Source organism: Urocampus carinirostris, chromosome 5 (genome assembly GCF_059441175.1).
Source record: "Urocampus carinirostris isolate Australia breed hairy pipefish chromosome 5, RoL_Ucar_1.0, whole genome shotgun sequence".
Lineage (NCBI taxonomy): Eukaryota > Metazoa > Chordata > Actinopteri > Syngnathiformes > Syngnathidae > Urocampus > Urocampus carinirostris.
Window position 1 is genome coordinate 35,235,024 of NC_142353.1, and position 19,977 is coordinate 35,255,000.

General features: G+C 41.9%; 1 protein-coding gene across 1 annotated transcript in view; it reads right to left on the minus strand.

Moving 5' to 3' along the window:
* adamts3 (ADAM metallopeptidase with thrombospondin type 1 motif, 3) overlaps window positions 1-19,977 on the minus strand; it is a 325,580-nt gene that overhangs the window by 194,064 nt on the left and 111,539 nt on the right. Inside the window, exon 6 of the mRNA XM_088336583.1 lies at window positions 1,866-2,053. Within this exon, the coding sequence (XP_088192709.1) occupies window positions 1,866-2,053 (188 nt within the window). The remainder of the gene's footprint in view (window positions 1-1,865; window positions 2,054-19,977) is intronic.

A 19,977-nucleotide genomic window follows, 5' to 3' on the forward strand; every position in this document is an offset into this window, starting at 1 on the left:
CTATACTCTCTCCCACTTATAACTATACTCTCATACACACGCAGTCATATCAATGCACAAAAATACTATACTCTGTCAACTATGCTATTATATGCTCATAAACACCGTACTATACTCTCTCCCACTTATAACTATACTCTCATACACACGCAGTCATATCTATGAACAAAAATACTATACTCTGTCAACTATGCTATTATATGCTCATAAACACAGTACTATACTCTCTCCCACTTATAACTATACTCTCATACACACGCAGTCATATCTATGAACAAAAATACTATACTCTGTCAACTATGCTATTATATGCTCATAAACACAGTACTATACTCTCCCCACTTACTCTATACTCTCATACACACTGCAATACTGGCATACACACACAACTTTGATTTCACACACATACTACTATACTCGTACACACAAATGACTATACTCCTACACACACATACACTACTATACTGTGTCACACACACTATTCCAGTGGTACCTCTACTTATGAATGTCTCGACATACGAAAGTTTCAGGATAGGAAGTACCTGAACGGGTAAATATTATTTCTAGTTATGAAGGTGTTTCAGGATACAAAGTCAGAAATAAGCTACAGTACACGCCACCATTTGCCGCTTCCATAGTTTGCCAAATGTAGACAAAATGGCTGTCACTTAAAATCTGCCTGGCCATGCGTGCTCTCAGCATGCTCTTCGTGTCACCCTCCGAGGTGACACGAAGAGCATTCCCTGAGGGTAAGAAGATATTCAGAGATGACATCGCCAGGATTTATCTGTCACAAATAGTATGTGTGGTTGGAGGCGCATGAGACATTATTTTCACACGTGGGCTGAAGTCCTGATCTTATTGGGAAACTGTGGGATTTAATGATGGCTGCGGGGTGGGAGACGCAGCCATCATTAAATCCGCCAAAATTAAAGAAAATTAGCAACATTCCATGAAGTTTGTGGAAAAGAATCACCCGGAGAAATTGCTGTCAAGTCGGGCTATCGTTACGTCGGCAAAAGCAGACGTCATTGGATCAGTTGTTCAAGAAACGCCAGGTAAAAAGATAATGAATACTTTTATTATTTCCTTTATTATCTCGTTTTACATTATGTGCCTCCCCTTTTATATTTATTGTGTGGTCATATAATTTTAACATGTATTTGTTTCATGTTTTGATGCTCTTTTATAATTTACCCAAAACTATCATACTGTACTTTTGCGGGGCTTGGAACGGATTAGCGCATATACATTCAAAATACGTCCCCATTTACGAGGTTGACGCAATATGATTTCTGCCCAGTGCTCTGAATGTCAAAGTGAAGAAATTCAATGAAGCGCGGGTAAACGGCGGGAGTAACTATGACTCTCTTACTCCCAGAACGTTTTAAATTCGTAAGTAGAGGTACCACTCTACAATCCCACACACACACTATTATACTCTCTCTTATACACTACTATTCTTTCTTACACACCATTAAAACCGCAATTACTAAAGGATTTTCTCACACCTAGTGTAATGCTCACCTCAACTCTCAGTGTTGTTTAACTTTGGGTTCTTTTGGTAACCATGGCGATGCACACTGACTAGGTGTTTACGTCAAACTTGAGTTGTCCCAGCGAAGTAGTATGTGTGAGAGAGTTTAGTTGTGTATATGAGAGAGTATACTAGAATGTGCGTGACAGCATAGCAGTGTGTGTAGGAGAGTATAAAATTGAGGATAAAAAACATTATAATTGTGTTATAATCGAATCTTACACCCATGAATAATAATTAAACTGTGAGCCTCTGAAAGGACCCCCAGCCCTCCAACTGAGGCTTTATCTACCGCGCGGCCCCCTACGCTAAAATGAGCTCCACTTACGATATTCATGAGCGTGAGGAGGTAGTTTTGCACGTGCTCCTTCCCGTGGAATCGGACCACCGAGTCGTCGACTCCGAGCAGAACTTCAATGTTGTAGTCGTTCTCGCCAGCGTCCCGGCGGCGGCGCTCTGCCGTCTCGTTGATCTGCCGGGCGACTGTGTCCAGAGTTCTGGTAACATCGGGAAACTCTGAGGGGAATGGATAAAACGATATTCCTGAGCCGATTGAGCATACAAAATCGATCACAAAAAACGTAAACAATAAAATATTAAAAAAAGAACACGAGCAACTATTCCACTACGTGCTTAGCAAGCGCTCTACCACTTCAGCGCTAAAACCTCAAAGACAACGTTACAATCATCACAAAAAACATATACTATATATATATATATATATATATATATATATATATATATATATATATATATATATATATATATATATATATATATATATCATATTTTCTGCACTCTAAGGCGCACCCCAAAAATAGTCTTTTATCATATATTTATCATAGATAGATAGATAGATAGATAGATAGATAGGTAGATAGATACTTTATTCATCCCCGTAGGGAAATTCACACTTCCAGCAGTCTACCCCGTTGTTTATTAACAGATTAACATGATGCCCTAGGGGTGCTTGTAGCGGAGTGGATGACGTCACGCTAGTCCAAAAGTTCGACATCCCTGCGGCAGATGGAAATCTTTTTCTTTGTGTCCAGGGATACACCACCTCGTGTTAGCGAGTCCGTCTCCTCTCCGATTCCCGTAGGCTTTCGTGTCTCTGTATAGCAACGCTGAAGCCGGATTGCTCCGGGTAGCTCCGGGTGGCTACACGTTAGCGTCCGGAATGCTAAACGTGAGCCACGTTTCCGCAAAACACAGCAACTGCGCTCCCTGTGCGCTTCGATGTTTTTCACCAGCACTCGTTGATCTCATTTGGTAGTGAGTTCGCATTTACCATGATTGCGGATGGTACCGATGACTTATAACGCCGCTAGCCGCTTAGCTAGCTCCAGTTCTTCCTCCACGATAGGCCCCTTCATCACGCCGGCACGAGAATTCTCTAGGGAAAGGAGTTGATTCCTTGAATAAACGCATTTTTGTGCGCTAAAACCCATGTCCATAGGATAGAAGTAATCCATAGTGTAGTTGTCAAAACAGGAAGAAAAACACCGAAGAAGAAGCAAACAATAAAACAAAAAAATCACAAAAAGTGAGAGATAACAGGGGAGCTGCTGGAAAGGCAGCCGCTCATGGCAGCGCCGCTTTGATCATAAGGCGCACCAGACTACAAGGTGCTACAGTAGTGCTGGGGTTACTGTCCGTCATGCATCCACTAGATGGTGCTACGCTACAAGAAACGTTAACAAAACAGTCAGATAGGTCAGTCAAACTTTATTAACAGATTACAAACCAGCTTTCTGACAACTCAATTCATTCCCAGAACGAATAAACAGCTGTTTTTATGATTTCCTCCGAGGTAACGCTATAGTATTTTCCTGACACATCTTTAACATATTTTAACAGCTGTAAGGTATAACATTTAACTTTTCCTTCATTCCGTAAACACGTAAAAACAATGAAATGAAATGATCTGCATTTCTATAGCGCTTTTCAAGTCAATGACTTCCCAGAGCGCTTTACAATGTGCTCCACATTTCCCGGTGTTGTATTGCAGCCATGTAAGACGCTAACCTGCTTAATGGGGGTTCAGTGTCTTACCCAAGGACACTTCGACATGAAACACGGACGAGCCGGGATTCGAACTGGGATCCCTTGATCCCAAGACGAGCGCTCTACCTCCTGAGCTACTGCCGCCCCAACAATCTGATGCTGTTACATATACATATATATATAAAATGTATATAAACATTCCTAAGAGTACCGGTAATAACGATCTAAAAACAGAATGTGGGCATCGAGCGCACTCTAGGAGCAAGCGCTCTACCACTTCAAATAATTCCCTGAAGACAGCTTGAGAATCATCACACAAAAGTATATATATAACCTTCCCCAAGGTACTGGTAATAACAAACAAAATGCAGAATGTGGGCTTTGATCCAATTACCTGGGACATGCTTAGTGGGCGCTCTACCACCTAAGCTAAATTTTCCACTGACAATAACCAAATGAACACACACACACACGCAAAAACTGACACATATAACATACCCGACAAATGTTATAATAAGAAAAATGGTGAATGTGGACAACGCCCCCACTACCTCTTACATGTTAAGTGATCGCTCTACCACTTAAGCTAATTCCCCTGATTTATAAAAGGTTCTTCATAGATGCGAGCAAGAATGAAGATATTGCTTTTTATACAATCAATCTATTCATTCATTCATTCACTCATTCATTCATTCATTCAGTCTTCCATCCATCCGACCATTCATTCATCCATCCATCGATCCATTCCTTCATTCATCCATCCACCCATTCATTCATCCATCCATTCATTTATTCATTCATTCATTCAGTGATTCATTTATTCATTCATTCATGTATTCATGCATCCATTTACCCATCTATTATCTGTAACTCTTATTCTCAGTAGGGCCACGGGAGTCCCGGAGCCCATCCCAGCTGTCTTCAGCAGTGGGCGAGGGACACCCTGAACTGGTTGCTAGCCACTCATTGATATAATCTGAAAATCTATTCTAAGCTTCAGTAGCCTGTAGCAGGGATCTCGAACCCTTGGCCTGAGGGCTATTTGCTGCCCTCGGGATGATAGTTAGAGCCCCTTCTTTAACAGGGTTGGGTAGGGTTACTTTAACTGCATTACTTTCAATTGCTTTTGGATTACTCCAATACCAAATATGCTAATAAAAGACAAAAGTAATTGAAAGTAATCCAGTTAAAGTAACCCTACCCAACCCTGTTCTTTAATAGATAGATAGATAGATAGATAGATAGATAGATACTTTGTTGATCCCCGAAGGGAAATTCACATTTCCAGCAGCATCCCTGAGCTGAGAACAATCGAGAACAATCGAAAATAACACGGGAGCTGCTGGAGTGGCTGCCATTCGTGACGGCGCCGGAAGAAAAGATTCAATTTGAATCATGTACAAACAAACAAACAATTGAATCATGTACAAACAAACAAACAAACAAAATATTCATATTTCAATAAGTGGAGTGTTAATAAAATGGGGGGAAAATAATGAGAAAGTTAAAGGGACAGTGTGTATCATTTGAGCACTAGATGCTGTAATATTCTGTCAGGTAACAGAAAACAAGTGCTGAGAATCACAAATAATGACAATCACCAAGACTCAATGTGACGATCAAGGACCATTTAATTTTTCTGTTGTTTTTTCTTTATTTTCGAGTTCCTGAAGCAACAAGATGGCCGTCATCTATGTCATCTCATTCTAGGTGAGCCTCATATTATGTCGAATATATAGAAAAGTATTTATCTGTTCAAAAACGAGGCAGTATCTATATGATAGTTCATGTATTTAAACCAATATATCTTTATTAATAAATAACATTTTTACCCCTAGGAGGCACTCAATAATAAACACTGTCCGTTGAAGTGTATCTGATTAATTTATTATTAAATGCTTTTGTTTTTACACCTTGTTTTGTGTAGGAAATTTAACAATAGATATTTGGAAACAGAGGGCAGCACAGTGGTTAGCGCGTGTACAGCACAGTTCTGAGGTCATGAGATCAAACCTCCTGTGTGGAGTTTGCATGTTCTCCCCTGGCTTGCGTGGGTTTCCTCTAGGCACTCCAGTTTCCTCCCACATTCCAAAAAACATGCATGTCAGGTTAATTGGCCTGTCCACATTGTCCCCAGGTGGGAATAAGCGAGCGAGTTGTCTGTCCCTGTGTGCCCTGTGACTGGCTGGCAACCAATTCAGGGTGTCCCCTGCCCACTGCCCGATGATTGCTGGGATGAGCCCCAGCACCCCCGCGACCCTACTGAGGATAAGCGGTGCAGCTAATGAGATGAGATGAGATTTGGAAACAGTGTAATCTTTTAATTCGGAATTTTCTGTGGAAAACCTGATTTGGCCCAACCTCATGCAGACCCAAGCTACAGTGGCCCCCAGGTACATTGAATTTAAGAACCCTGGCCTACAACCTGAATATCCTTAAAAAAATACAAAAAGGGAAGTGTTGTGTTTCTTTTGAAACACACATATTAAAATGTATTGATACTACAGAGGCTGCCCGACCTACCAACGAGTTCAATTTCTTCATAAGTTACTTCAGTGCTATGTTTAAGGTTTATATAAGTATGTTTAAGGCTTGTACAAGGAATGTTTTGTACAAAAAAATAAACATTTCAAAAAATAATATGCTCTATAAGGATAAATAAAGTTGGGTTTAACTTACATTTGGAAGATGCGCTTCAAGTGGTCCTCCTCCGTGGTAAAAAGTGGCCAAAAAAAACCTTCCAACCATTTTCTCAACCGCATCAAGCTTTCTTATTCCACTCTCGTTTCAAAAGAAACAGCTCGCCTCTTTTTTAAGCTTTACACCAACCATATAGAATGGATGAACGAGATATTAAACAATAAAAACGTCAAAGTTCTTAACACTAGCGATACAGTACTCAGAAAAAGGTGCACACAATACACAATTTTAACTTACAGCAATATCCGGTTTGAAGGATTTTATACATTTGACTATAAAAGATTTTATACGATTGACTACAAGATACATTTAATGTAAAAGATATTCACTGACTGGGCTGTAGTTCAATGTCAGGGCACCCTGGTAGAAAATGTTGTTTACAGGAACGGCGGGAACGGGACGTAAGGCTGATAAGATAATCAGCACATCCAGACGCAGAAAGGCCCTGATGACTTAGAAACGCTCGGTGTTGTTTTGAGTATTCCAGACATCGCGACGCCCATGGGGGGGGCTTCCTTGAAACGCCCATGGGAGGAGTCGGCACGCCATTATGCAGGGAGAAGATGGTGAATAGGAGAGAGCTAAAGGACTTCAGAAGAGGGATTCCCAGAGACTCCAACGACACTAATTCGGCCGTTTTCGATGGAGCACACTTAGTTAAATTGTCAATGAAATTAAATCTGCCCCCGTGTGGAAATGTCGGCTTTCCTGTTCATCATGCCAGATAACTAATTCGAACAATTTGGTGAACGCTACATTTTGATATTTAATTCCCAAACAGGATATTTTTCGACATCTCAAAAAAAAACGATCGTACCTATGGTTTTGCGTAAGTCGAATGGTCGTAAGTAGCGTCCGTACAGTTTATTTGTATTTTATTGACACTCCAGGACAGAGATACCAGGAAACGAGTCATGACTTCCAATTCAATTTCCGGATTTATGATATCATTTTTAAGGTTATCATACTCTCAGCATATCCCTGATTTTCTAGTCTAAAAACCTGATTTTCGTAGCTATTACACGTCAGTAAAGCAATGGATGGTTGGAAGTCCTTCACTGGCATGTGAAGGAGCTGTGGGCCGTCCATTGGTGATTAATAGACTATATATATTTATTTTGAAAAGGCCCCAGGGCAAGCGCAACGTGAAGCGAAATAATAAGGCCCCGAAAGAGCCCGGGCCCCACTGCGAGGGATAAAAGTGCAGTCGGTCATGAGTTTCTGATGTCAAAACGTGAGAACCCGACCTGGTAGGGCATCAAAGGGGGTGCAAATGGTGAGAGCTAGGTCCCTGCCAGCAACAGCGAAAGATGAATGCTAGCTAGGAAGGCTAGTGCTAACAGAGGGGGGGTGAATGAGGTATTCACACACCGTATTTATATATATAAATACCTGTCAAGCTGTACGGTTTTGCCGAAAAAGTACGTTTATTATGCATTTTATGACGTGTACGACGTACGACAAAATCTGTACGGAAAAACGCAAATTTGTCAATGATGGGTACCATCCGGTATACACCGACTATCACGAAACGGCAAATCAATCAAGTCAAACCAGTTCGCCGCGGAAGCCTCTATCTCGGTATCGTTTTTTTTTCCGTCGCAAACGAAGCGAGCGGTTTGATGTAGTGAAAGGAAGTCCGTCTCTTTTTAGAGAACCGGCTTTTTCGGCTCAACTCATCAAAGAGAGCCGGCTCTCAAACGGCTCACTTGCTTTGATGCATTACATTACGAATTATTACGTTGTATAAAGAAGTTAAGAAAAAAAAGGAAGTATAAAAGGAAAAAAGGAAAAAAGACAGGTTTGTGGTTATCCCTTTAATCAGTATATTACCAACAATAATTTAATGCAGAAAATGAATTAATAATTCGAAAATGAAAATGTATTATTCCACTTCATTATATTTGGATGTATTCTTTCCCTCTACAGTGAATGTCCAAGCGACTTCATTTTTGAACTTTTTTTATAATAAACCTCATTCATGTCGAGCAACTCACAACAAAATGTTAATTAACAATATATATGATATAACGAAACAGACAAAGAGACAAAGAGCAACAAAGGAAGAGAAAAAGAGAGACACAGAGAGTGAAAGAGACAGAGACTGGGAGAAAAGTGATGGAAAAGAGAGAGAGAGAGAGAGAGAGAGAGAGAGAGAAAGAGAGAGAGAGAGAGAAAGAAAAAGAAATACAAGTACAGTGTCTCTGTTCCAGGCACCTGGCTTTGGCAACATCAAGTTGACGTATTTCAACCTGCAGCTCATTTTTCTCTTGCGCTTCTCTGAGTGTTGTCTCGCGGGCCGGATTCAATCCCCTAGGGGGCCTGATCTGGCCCGCGGGCCGCCTGTTTGACATCTGTGCTCTTAGAAAACATAAAATGGGAATATGGACAGTTCCAAATCTATACCAAACAATTTCTGAGTCTTGCTCTATGGGAAACAATGCTCACTATGATAAGGTACTTAGAAAAAAATAGCACAGAAAATGCCTTGTTTTTGAAAAAAATCCAAAATGGCATGGAAATTGTAATATTGGACTGAACAATGGCAATTAGGTTTTTCTAAAATCTCGCATTCCTATTTCTTGTTCTGATTTTGGCTACAGGCATCTGCCGGATGGAGCTTTCGTCGATGGCCCGGCCTACTTACGTTTTTATCAGCGGTTCTTTAAAAAATGGTACCAAGCTCTGAGGCAGTTTATTGTCCGTAAACTGCCGGACTGCAGTTGGCGAAGAAGAAAAAAAATCACATCTTGCGAGGTGGCAATTTTCTAAGGCTGCCCTCCATGTCAATCGGTGAGTCACAGGCGAGGAAATTGCATGCTTACAAAAAGTACAAAGACGAAGCTTTTTGGCGCTTTACAGAAGAAGATGACGCTGACTTCCGCAGCCACTTCACATCCAAATGATCCGAAAGCCTAAATAAAACAGTCTTCATCTTTATTCTCTCCATCCTTCTCAAGATGGCGACTGCGCATGGATACATGCTTGCGGCGAGCTCTCCAGCTAATCTTCTATTTATTGCCGTTCTCTTGTCTTTTTTGCTTTCACTTTTGGACACATGTGTGGCCAAAAACACTTACAGTAGGGACGAACTTATTCGGTTGGGTGGGCGTCTAAATTTCGATTATTCGGGCACTTTTTATACCGCCCATGATATACCGAGCGAACTTCAAAGAGACCCGGCATCCTTGTGGACAGCTATTCCTCTTAAAAAACGGCGGCGGCGGCCCCGTAAAGAAAGAAAACAGAAACGTGGCTGCCGTGCAGGTAGATGTGTGAAGCGTGTGAAGTCCAAGCAGCAAGATGGACGCGAGGATGTAACTAATTCCACCATTCATTCCTCGCCGGACAACCGACGCTTTGAACTCAGCGCTCACGAGCGGCCACAACGCCGGGAGCTTTTGAAGATCCCGACAAAGACTACAAAGAGTTCAGCTAAGTCAAATGATTCAGCAAAGCTGAAATTTGGTCTGTTAAATATTAGATCGCTTGCTCCAAAAGCTTTACTTGTTGATAACATTATTCGTGATTATAAACTTAACTGTATGGGTCTTTGTGAAACGTGGTTACGCCCGGATGAGCACTTAGCGCTAAATTATGCCTCTCCCCCAGACTACGAGAGTAGTCATATAGCACGCACACTGAAAAGGGGTGGTGGTGTTGCGCTAATCTCTGAAAAATCGCTCAAATTTAATACACGTACCTCTAATAATTACAAAACGTTTGAGGCTCTTGTGATGCGGTCCCCTCAATTGTCAATTGATGTAATAACTATCTATCGTGCACCTGGGCCATACACAACTTTCTTAGACGAATTTGCTGAACTTTTGTCTGAACTAGTAACCTATGCAGACAAAATTATAATTATGGGAGACTTTAACATTCATATGAACTCCCCACACAGTTCACTTACTATTGCGTTTAGTTCTCTAATTGATGCATTTGGTTTTACTCAACTGGTTGACTTGCCAACCCATAAAAATGGGAACACGCTAGACTTGATTCTGACTCGAGGAGTTTTAACCTCAAACATTATGGTGCTACCGTGTACTACTGTTATCTCTGATCATTATTTAGTGACATTTGAGGTGCTAACTAAATGTAAAGTTAATAAAGCTGAGGGATCTAGCGGACGCAATATAAGCACTGGCACAGTTTCTGAGCTCTTTGAACTCCTTCCTGGAGCAGTTGCGTCCTTTCCTAAATACAATGGCTCGATTGACTCACTCATGAATGAGTTCAATACCACCCTGACTAGTGTGCTGGATTCAATAGCGCCCATAAAACTAAAATCACGTCCTAAAAGACGCACACCTTGGTTTACTGATGAAACTAGAACCCTTAAAAAAGAATGCAGGAAATGGGAGAGAAAATGGCGCGCTACCAAGCTTGAGGTTTTCCATCAAATCTGGTGTGACAGCTTGTTAAAGTATAAAGCGGCCCTTGCCTCTGCAAAATCGGCCTACCTTTCGAAGGTGATTGCGTCTCAAAAGAACAACCCCAAAGCCCTTTTTGACACTGTAGCATCGCTTACAAGGCAACAGCCTATAGCAGACAGTTCGACACACTCTGCTCAGGACTTAATGGTCTTCTTCACTAAGAAGATTCAATGCATACAGGAAGAAATTGCAAAAGATATTGTTAGTACCACACGTATTAAAGGACTGAAATTTACAGATGCACGACAGGGTGGCTGCCCTGGGAAAATGGCCGGTTTTAGTGAACTGTCACTTGATGATCTCAAACAAGTGGTGAATGCGGCCAAACCGACAACTTGCCAGTTCGACCCGCTCCCAGGTTCACTTATTAAAAGTCTTTTTAGCGTCCTTGGGCCTTCAGTTCTAAATATTATAAATACATCACTCTCCTCAGGTGTAGTTCCAGCAGCTTTTAAGTCCGCCGTTATTAAACCCACACTGAAACGACCCAACCTTGATCCAGAAATATTAAGTAATTACAGACCTGTGTCAAACCTACCTTTCCTCTCTAAAGTACTCGAAAGAGTAGTGGCACAGCAGCTGAATGCTTTCATATCGGAGAATAACCTTTTTGAATCCATGCAATCAGGATTCAGGGCTAACCACTCTACTGAGACAGCTCTGATCAAGGTAACAAATGATCTCCTAATGTCAATGGATTCTGGCGCTTCATCACTTTTGCTGCTGCTGGATCTTAGTGCTGCTTTTGACACAGTGCGCCACAATATCCTACTAGAACGGTTGGAAAAATGGATTGGTCTCTCAGGAGCCGTCCTCTCGTGGTTCAAATCCTACCTCTCAGATAGGACGCACTGTGTTAAATATGGTGAAACGACATCTGAGCCCTTTAATGTTACCTGCGGTGTTCCGCAGGGTTCAGTGCTCGGCCCCCTACTTTTCAACATTTACATGCTTCCGTTAGGTGATATTATTCGCAAGTACAATATCAGCTTCCATTGCTATGCAGACGACACTCAACTATATCTTCCGTTGGAGGAATCTTCCACACTAAACTGTGGAAATTTGGAGGCCTGTCTCACTGAGATAAAAGAGTGGATGTCACTCAACTTCTTGCGTCTTAACTCTGAAAAGACTGAAATGTTAGTCATTGGTCCTTCTAAATGCCGGGACTTATTCTCAAAAACTGCTGTGAACATTGACAAATGTCACATCACACAGAGTGACTCAGTTAAAAATTTAGGTGTCATATTTGACCCTGAACTATCCTTTGAGATGCATGTAAAACAAATTACTAGAACTGCCTTCTTCCATCTTCGCAACATTGCTAAAATCCGTTCAATACTGTCTCAGTCTGATGCGGAAACAATAATTCATGCATTTGTTACCTCCCGTCTCGATTACTGCAATGCACTACTCTCCGGTCTCCCGAAGTCCAGAATCAAGTCTCTTCAGCTAGTACAAAATGCCGCAGCGAGGCTCTTAACCAGGACAAAAAAGTACGATCACATAACACCGATTTTGGCTAACCTGCATTGGCTCCCAGTTAGCCAAAGATGTGACTTCAAAGTTCTCTTAGTATTGTACAAAATCATACATGGACTTGCTCCCTCTTATCTTTCAGATCTGATCTGCCACTATGTCCCGGGCCGAAGCCTACCATCTGAGAGTGCTGGTCTTCTGATGATCCCGAGAGCAAAGAAGTCTTCTGCTGGTTCGAGAGCGTTCTCCATCCGGGCACCGGTGCTGTGGAATGCTCTTCCCCCTGAGATTCGATCTGCAACCTCAGTGGAAATGTTTAAATCTAAACTTAAAACTCACTTCTACTCCATTGCATACGAATAACCTACTCCTCTTGTCGGTTGAAAATAGTTTGTGTAATATAGTGTAACAATCTGTGAAGCCCTTTGAGACTCTTCGTGATTTAGGGCTATACAAATAAAAATGACTTGACTTGACTTGACATTTCCCCTACTTATACGACATCAACTTTTAAATAAGACAAGAAAGTTTGATCACATGACCCCGATTTTTGCTAACCTGCATTGGCTCCCTTTTAGCCTTAGATGTGATTTTAAGGTTCTGTTGGTGTTATACAAAATCATGCATGGACTTGCTCCCTCATATCTTTCAGATTTAATTTCCCCCTATGTTCCGGTCCGAAACCTTCGCTCTGAAAGTGCTGGTCTACTAGTAATCCCAAGAGCCAAGAAGAAATCCCCAGAAATTCTCCATTCGAGCCCCGGTGCTGTGGAATGTGTCATGATTGCCGATTGAGAGCAGCTGCAACGGCTTGTTGGCGCCAACAGCTGATTGGCTGATACTCTCTTTTTAAACCCCCGGCTTCCAAATGGAAGCTGTCAGATCGTTATGAGAACTGTTGCCACTAGCTCAGTAAGCCTTTTCGTCCGGCTCTGTTCCTGCCCTACTTTTTTTTTTGTTGCCAACCTGTTTCCCAAGAGCCAAGAAGAAATCCCCAGGTTCGAGAGCTTTCTCCAGCCGGGCCACGATGCTGTGGAATGTTCTAAACACTGAGATTCGATCTGCACTCTCAGTGGAAATGTTTAAATCTAGACTTCAAAACACACTTCTATTTTATAGCTTTTGAATGACCTATATTTCACCTTGACACTATCTTGTTATTGCAACATCTGGTCATCCTGGAAGGGGGATTACCTGAAGTGAGGCCCCTTCTCAAGGTTTCTTCATTTTCCTATTGCTGAGGTTTTTGAGTTTTCCTTGCCCACATGTGGGTTTCAGATCAGGGGATTGAGTAATGATAGTCTCTAGTCTTTAATAGTTGTGGTCTGTGCAGCCCTTTGAGACTCCTTGTGATTAAGGGCGTCACAAAGAAACATGATTTGACTTTAAAACTCAAACTTTTTGGTGTTTGTGCATATGTAGCATTAAGATTTCACATTTGCTATTGGTGGACGTCAGCGAAAACGTCTGCTATTGGTTTGAAGCACGGCATTTTGAAAATGCCTTTATGCTATTGGCTGAACTACCTACCACAATGCTCCATTTATCTTTGTTAGGTTTGGAATGTCGCTTATCAAATGTATTTGTTAAGCTTTGAGCCCCAAGACTTTTAGTGATGCTAAGAGAAGAAGCGAAAACATGATAACCTTGTGAAAAAAACTTATCAAGAAATATAAAGAAGGCGAAGACAGAAGACATTTTTCCCACCTGTTTTTTCTCATTTATTTTTAAATTCCTTTTTAAAAAAATGTCATTGTGTTTATTTTTCATTCTCAGCGCACAAGAAAATCGAGCCAGCGCACAAAAATGAGGGCTCAAAATTACTAATTAAGTAACGACTCAAGTCAAAGTTACAGCGCATGAAGGTAAACATACACGGGTTCCCCTGAAGTTGTGTCCTAAATGCGGTATTTTGAAGTCGAGTCGAAGTAGAACGAAGTTGAGTCAAGTTAGTAGTTTGTCAAGAACCGGCTTCTTCGGCTCAGCTCACTAAAAGGAACCGGCTCTTTCGAGTCCTAAACTGCTCTTCAGGTTGTTTTTGCTTCTTTCATCCCAACATGACCAAATATTATGTAAAATTATGCACAAAATGACTTAAAGGAAGGGGGGAATAGAACAAAAAAGAAAAAAATACCAAAATGAAAAAGTAGTGAAAAGCTGAGAAAAAAAAAAAAACAAAAGGAAGAGAAAAAAAGAAGGAAAAAATTAGAAAAGAGCCAGAAAAAAAAGAAAATAAAGAAATGTAGGAAAAAAGTAAATAGGGAAAAAAGAAAAAAGTAACAGCTGGGAAAAAATAAACACAATTAGATTTGTTTTTAAAGGAATTCAAAAAAAAGTAGAAAAAAAACACGGAAAAAAGAAGAAAAAGTTTGTGTTGCATTTAAATAATTTCCAATTATATCAAGTAATTCTTGTTGCCAACATTGTACTTTCACAAAAAAATGTAATTAAGTACAGTTCTGTATCTTACAACTGACTAAATAAGCCCCCAAAAATGTTAATATTATGCGACAAAATATTATATCGGGTAATAAAAAGAAATGGATATCTTGTGAAAGAATTGTAAGAACAAACGGCGTTCGTAGGCCGTACAACCTTTGCAATAGTACATGAGTCAATTCGTTCAAAAGAGAAAAATCATTTTGCATGACGGAAAATGTCAAGTTTTGGACATGTTTGTTAATGACTTAGTTACCACGCTTGGGATTGCTGTTGCTCACTGTTGTTTCAAGCATGGCTCACTGACTTTGTGTGAACGCTCAGACCCGTGGAAAATTACAGGAACATTGGTCCTGTGTCTGTTTCTGGTCTGTGACAGCTATAGAATTTCACTTTGTGATCACCACCTCCCCTGGATTAATGTCATAACCCATGGGTCCTATGGATACAAAATCAAAGTTGTCAGCATCAGGGATTCACGTTGTGAATATAAATAAAGCGTGCATGTCAGAGTCGATGAGTACAAATTGTCGACATACGGAATATAGATTCTCTCCAGGAAAGTTTGAAATGCTCGCGACGCGTGTGCGTGGGGTTTGATCATGCCTCAGGCATGAGCAAACGATCTCCGCTAATGTTATTGGCGTCTCACTCAGATGATATCCTGCGGTTACGTAAAGGAAAATAAATCTGATTTGGCCCGGGAGGAAGCATCACTGACTGGGTGTGATGTGAAAAAGGAAGTGTATTATTGAAGCTGACAGTATTGGGTCTGGCTGGTAGAGCAGCGTGGAAACGGCGTACACCGATTGGCTTCGCGCTCCTTCGATAGCAATGAAACGCTGCGATTAATATGCCATGCAACTCAAATTAATTAAAACGCAGCGCATTATGTTCCTCTTAATGTACAAAGTCATTTATCTAGACCAGGGGTTGCCAACCTTTTAGAACCTAGGCGCTATTTCTTTGTTACTGATTAGCACAGAGGGCTACCAGTTTATAAATGCTTTGCTGATTCCTGTAATGCACTACTCTCCGGTCTCCCGAAGTCCAAAATCAAGAGCTTTCAGCTGGTACAAAATGCGGCAGCGAGGCTTTTAACGAAGATTTAATTCCCCCCTATGTTCCGGTCCGGAGCCTTCGCTCTGAAAATGCTGGTCTACTAGTAATCCCAAGAGCCAAGAAGAGATCTGCAGGTTCGAGAGCGTTCTCCATTCGAGCCCCGGTGCTGTGGAATGTGTCATAATTGCCAATTAGGTGGAGCTGCAACGGCTTATTGGCGCCAACAGCCCGGACAGCTGATTGGCGATACTCTCTTCTTAAACCCCCGGCTTCCAAGTGGAAGCGGTCAGATTGTTATGCGAACTGTTGCAACCAGCTCAGTAAGCCTTTTCGTCCGACTCTGTTCCTGCCCTACTTTTTTCTGCCTGATCTTTGTTGCCAACCTATTCCGGACCTGACTTCACCCCGTTCTGCCTGCCTGTTACCTGACCTGTTTTGCCCCGTTACCTGCCTGTCTCCTGCTACTGACCTCGTTTACGAACTCGACACCGGCTTTGATCTCCAGTCCCGGCCAACGGCTTGCTATTCCCGCCTGTCTCTGATCCTCCTCGCTTGACACAAAAGTGCCACTTCCGCATCGCCCGCTCCCCTTGTCCGTCAGCCATCGGATCCTGGAAGCAAGCCCTACTCTCCCTCTTTATCAATAAAAACTGAGAAAACGAGCGCTATTGGGTCCTGTGTCCGTTTCTGTGACAGAATGCTCTTCCCCTGAGATTCGATCTGCAACCTCAGTGGAAATGTTTAAATCTAAGCTTAAAACACACTTCTATTCTATAGCATATGAATAACCTATATTTTATGTTGACGATATCTGTGTATTATTTGCCCTCATGTAGGTTTTAGATCAGGGGATGTGTCATAATAGTCTGTGGTTTGCAATCATCTGTGGTCTGTGCAGCCCTTTGATACTCTTTGTGATTAAGGGCTGTAAAAATAAACATGATTTGACTTGCTAAAAAAAGCAATTTATGTTCTTGTTGTGTTGTTACAATGTTATTACTGTGTTATTACCAAAATGTAATTATTAGAAGTTTCTGGCCCATGTTGTACTTTCGCAAGGTGGCCCATAAAAGCTGCTTGCCATCAACAAAAATGTGATACAGGTTTCTCTGGTGTTAATAAAACTTCTCACATAGGATGCACAGATTAAGATGTCACAGACCAGAACCCAATAGCGCTCGTTTACTCAATTTTATTTATAAAGAGAGAAAGTAGGGCTTTCTTTCCACGATCCGATGGTTGACGGACAAGGGTAGCAGGTGGCTGGAGACGCGGAAGTGGCACTTCCGTGTCGAGCGAGGATGGTCGTAGATTTGCAGGAACACTAGTCGTTAGCCGGGACGGGAGAGCAAGGGCGGTATTGAGTTGGGAAACAAGGTCGGCAACAGGTGTCAGGCAGGTAGAGGGGCAAAACAGGTCGGGTGTCGGGAAGGCAGAACAGGGCGGAGTCATGTCCGGAAACAGGTTGGCAACGGGTATCAGGCAGAAAAAAACAGGGCAGGAAAAGTGTCTGAAAGTGAGAGCTCACCGAGCTGGGGGCAACGGTTCGCATAACGATCTGACGGCTTCCTCTTGGAAGCCGGGGGTTTAAAAAGAGTACATCAGCCAATCAGCTGTCCGGGCTGTTGGCGCCAATCAAGCAGTCGCAGGTGCTCTGAATCGGCAATCATGACATAAGAATCTGTTCTGTGGTGCTCCTTTCCTCCCTGAAACCTCCTTGTTCTTTGGAAGGATGTTTTCAGCCTGTTGTTTCAGTCTGTTCAGTAGGACCTTTAGCATGTCTGAGGAGACCGATGGTTCCGAAGTTGGAGCATAGTTAAAGGTTTCCCTTTTTTGGCAGCATAATTACGAGCGATTTTGTCCATGCAGATGGCCAATGTCCTATTTGCCAGATCGTTCTGCATCCCTCTTCAATATGTCTATAGTTTTCTCACTACCATTTCGTATGAGTCCTGTTAACAGTGCGGTTGTGATCAATGGTAGCATTAGAGCATGATTTCGAACCACAGTCGGTATGAGACAAGGCTCCATTCTTTCTCCAACTTTATTCAACATCTTCCTGGAGAGGATCATGCTCTGGAGCAACATGAAGGTACAGCCAGCATTCATTTTTCTGATGATATTGCCGGACTGGCATGAGAAGAACAAGAACTCAGAGATCGGGTCAATAACCTGGACTAAGCATCAAGTGTCAAGACCAGAACGGAGACAGAACCAACTTACATTGCGTTTCTCACAAGTTTTATTGGAAGAAAGAGAGAGGGTTGCGCCCACGATCCGGTGATCGCTGGACGTGGGAAGCAGGTCGCTCTAAACGCGGAAGTGGATCTTTCGTGTCGAGCGTTGGCGGTGTTAGGAACGGAAAAACGGGTCAGTAGGCGGAACAGGGGAGCAAAAACGTGGTCGGGTTAGGAAGCGAGTCATAGGCCGGAAAGGAGAGTAGACGTGGTCGGGGACAAAAAAGGTCGAAAGCCGGGACAGGAGAGTAGACATGATCAGTATCAAAAACAGGTCCGGGGGACAGACAGGAGCAAAAACAGGTGGGAGTCAGGGTCGAAAAAGGCTTGCCTACTGTTCACTGATGTTCGCAGACGGATTGACCAAAGGGGACAGAAAGGAGAGGGTTTAAATAGGGACAGGGAGCCAATCAAAGTCCGAGGCAGTTGGCGAGAAAGGAGCGGGCACAGTGAATCACATCGGTAATCATGACATCAAGCCAGTATGTAATGGAAAGAGTAATGACCAACAATTCCTAAAGAATCATCACAAACATCCCCATAAACCACAGAGAGCTACAACCTGTCACCAAATGAATGATCTTGGGGCTGTCATATCAGAACTGGGGTCAGAACCAGAAATCATGGCCAGGATAGCTCAAACCCCAGCTGCACTTGCCAGACTTAAACCCACCTGGAGGGACAAGAACATAGCAGTGCAATCAAAGATCAAACTCAGTCAACCGCTGGGTACTTCCATCTCCTTCTAGGCTTGATAGACACAGACTCTCACAGCAAAACTGGAAAAAAAAAATCCAGGCCTTGGAGATGTGATTCTACAGGAAACTTCTAGGCATCAGCTACATGGCCCATGTGACAGACGAAATGGTGCGAAGAACTGTTGTCAACCTTGCCCAGATGGAAACTTCAGTGGTATGGTCATGTCACAAGATCACCAGGACTGACCAAGATATTTCTCCAGGGCACAGTCCAAGGGGGCAGGAGGAGAGAAGGACGGAAAAAGAACTGGGCAGACAACATTAAGGAATGATCTGGTGCCGAATTTGCCACAACCCAAGAACAGGCCAGGAACCATCAACAGTGGAGAAGGCTGTCCAAAGTTGCGTCCACAGTGGTGCGACTCGGGCAGTTAAGTGATCTGTAAACCATAGTCTATATTATATATATATATATATATATATATATATATATTTCATGTGACATGATTATATTCTAATATAGGGTTGCACCATATATTCTACCATAATATTTTACATTATTGCAATATTACTTCTTACCAGGCTTAACACCCTATGTCCCATCTGATACTGTTACCAAGACTAAAAACTATAACAATACTGACCAATCCAATAACAAATCCAGTTATTTTCGTCAAACAAAAAGTTAGAAATTACAGTAAATTAATATATATTTTGCCCGTTATGGATCTCTACATTTACATTTCCTGAGAGTGCTCAGGAAAAATCATTTAAAACAGCAGCTGCAGGTGTCCTTTTACAAAGCCACAGTGGAGAGGCTATTAGAAGGTAGGGTAAAAAATGCACAGTCAACCACTAAAACGTAATTTCCAAAGACACTGATTATGTCAATGATTTAGATTTTAGAAATCAAATTTCCTGGAAAATTAAGTGGCTGAAAGTACCACATTGGACACCCCTGTTTTGGATCCTGGAGATATTTTGACAGATGATTTTTTCTATTTTTGTCAAATCAATTGTATTTGTAGAACACTTTGCAGGCACTTTTCATACTAGTAAGCCATGAAAAACCCATTTTGGTCGATCCCTAATCAACACCCTACCAGCGTGGGCCCCCCAAATGAGAAAACACTGAAATATAAAAACAGAAATAAGAACATCTGCAGAAAAAAACATAAAAATGTGGAATCAAACAAATAAAGTATGATACAGTAAGTTGAGAAGTTGAAACGAAATAAAAATAATCAACAAGTTCTTCAAAACATTGCTGCAGAGGAGCTGCAGTTCCCCTCCAGGCCAGGGGTGTCACTACAGCGCACGGTACACATTCCCAACTTTTTTTCTCTTAATGGAGCAAACAGTCGTTGATGGAGCGGCAT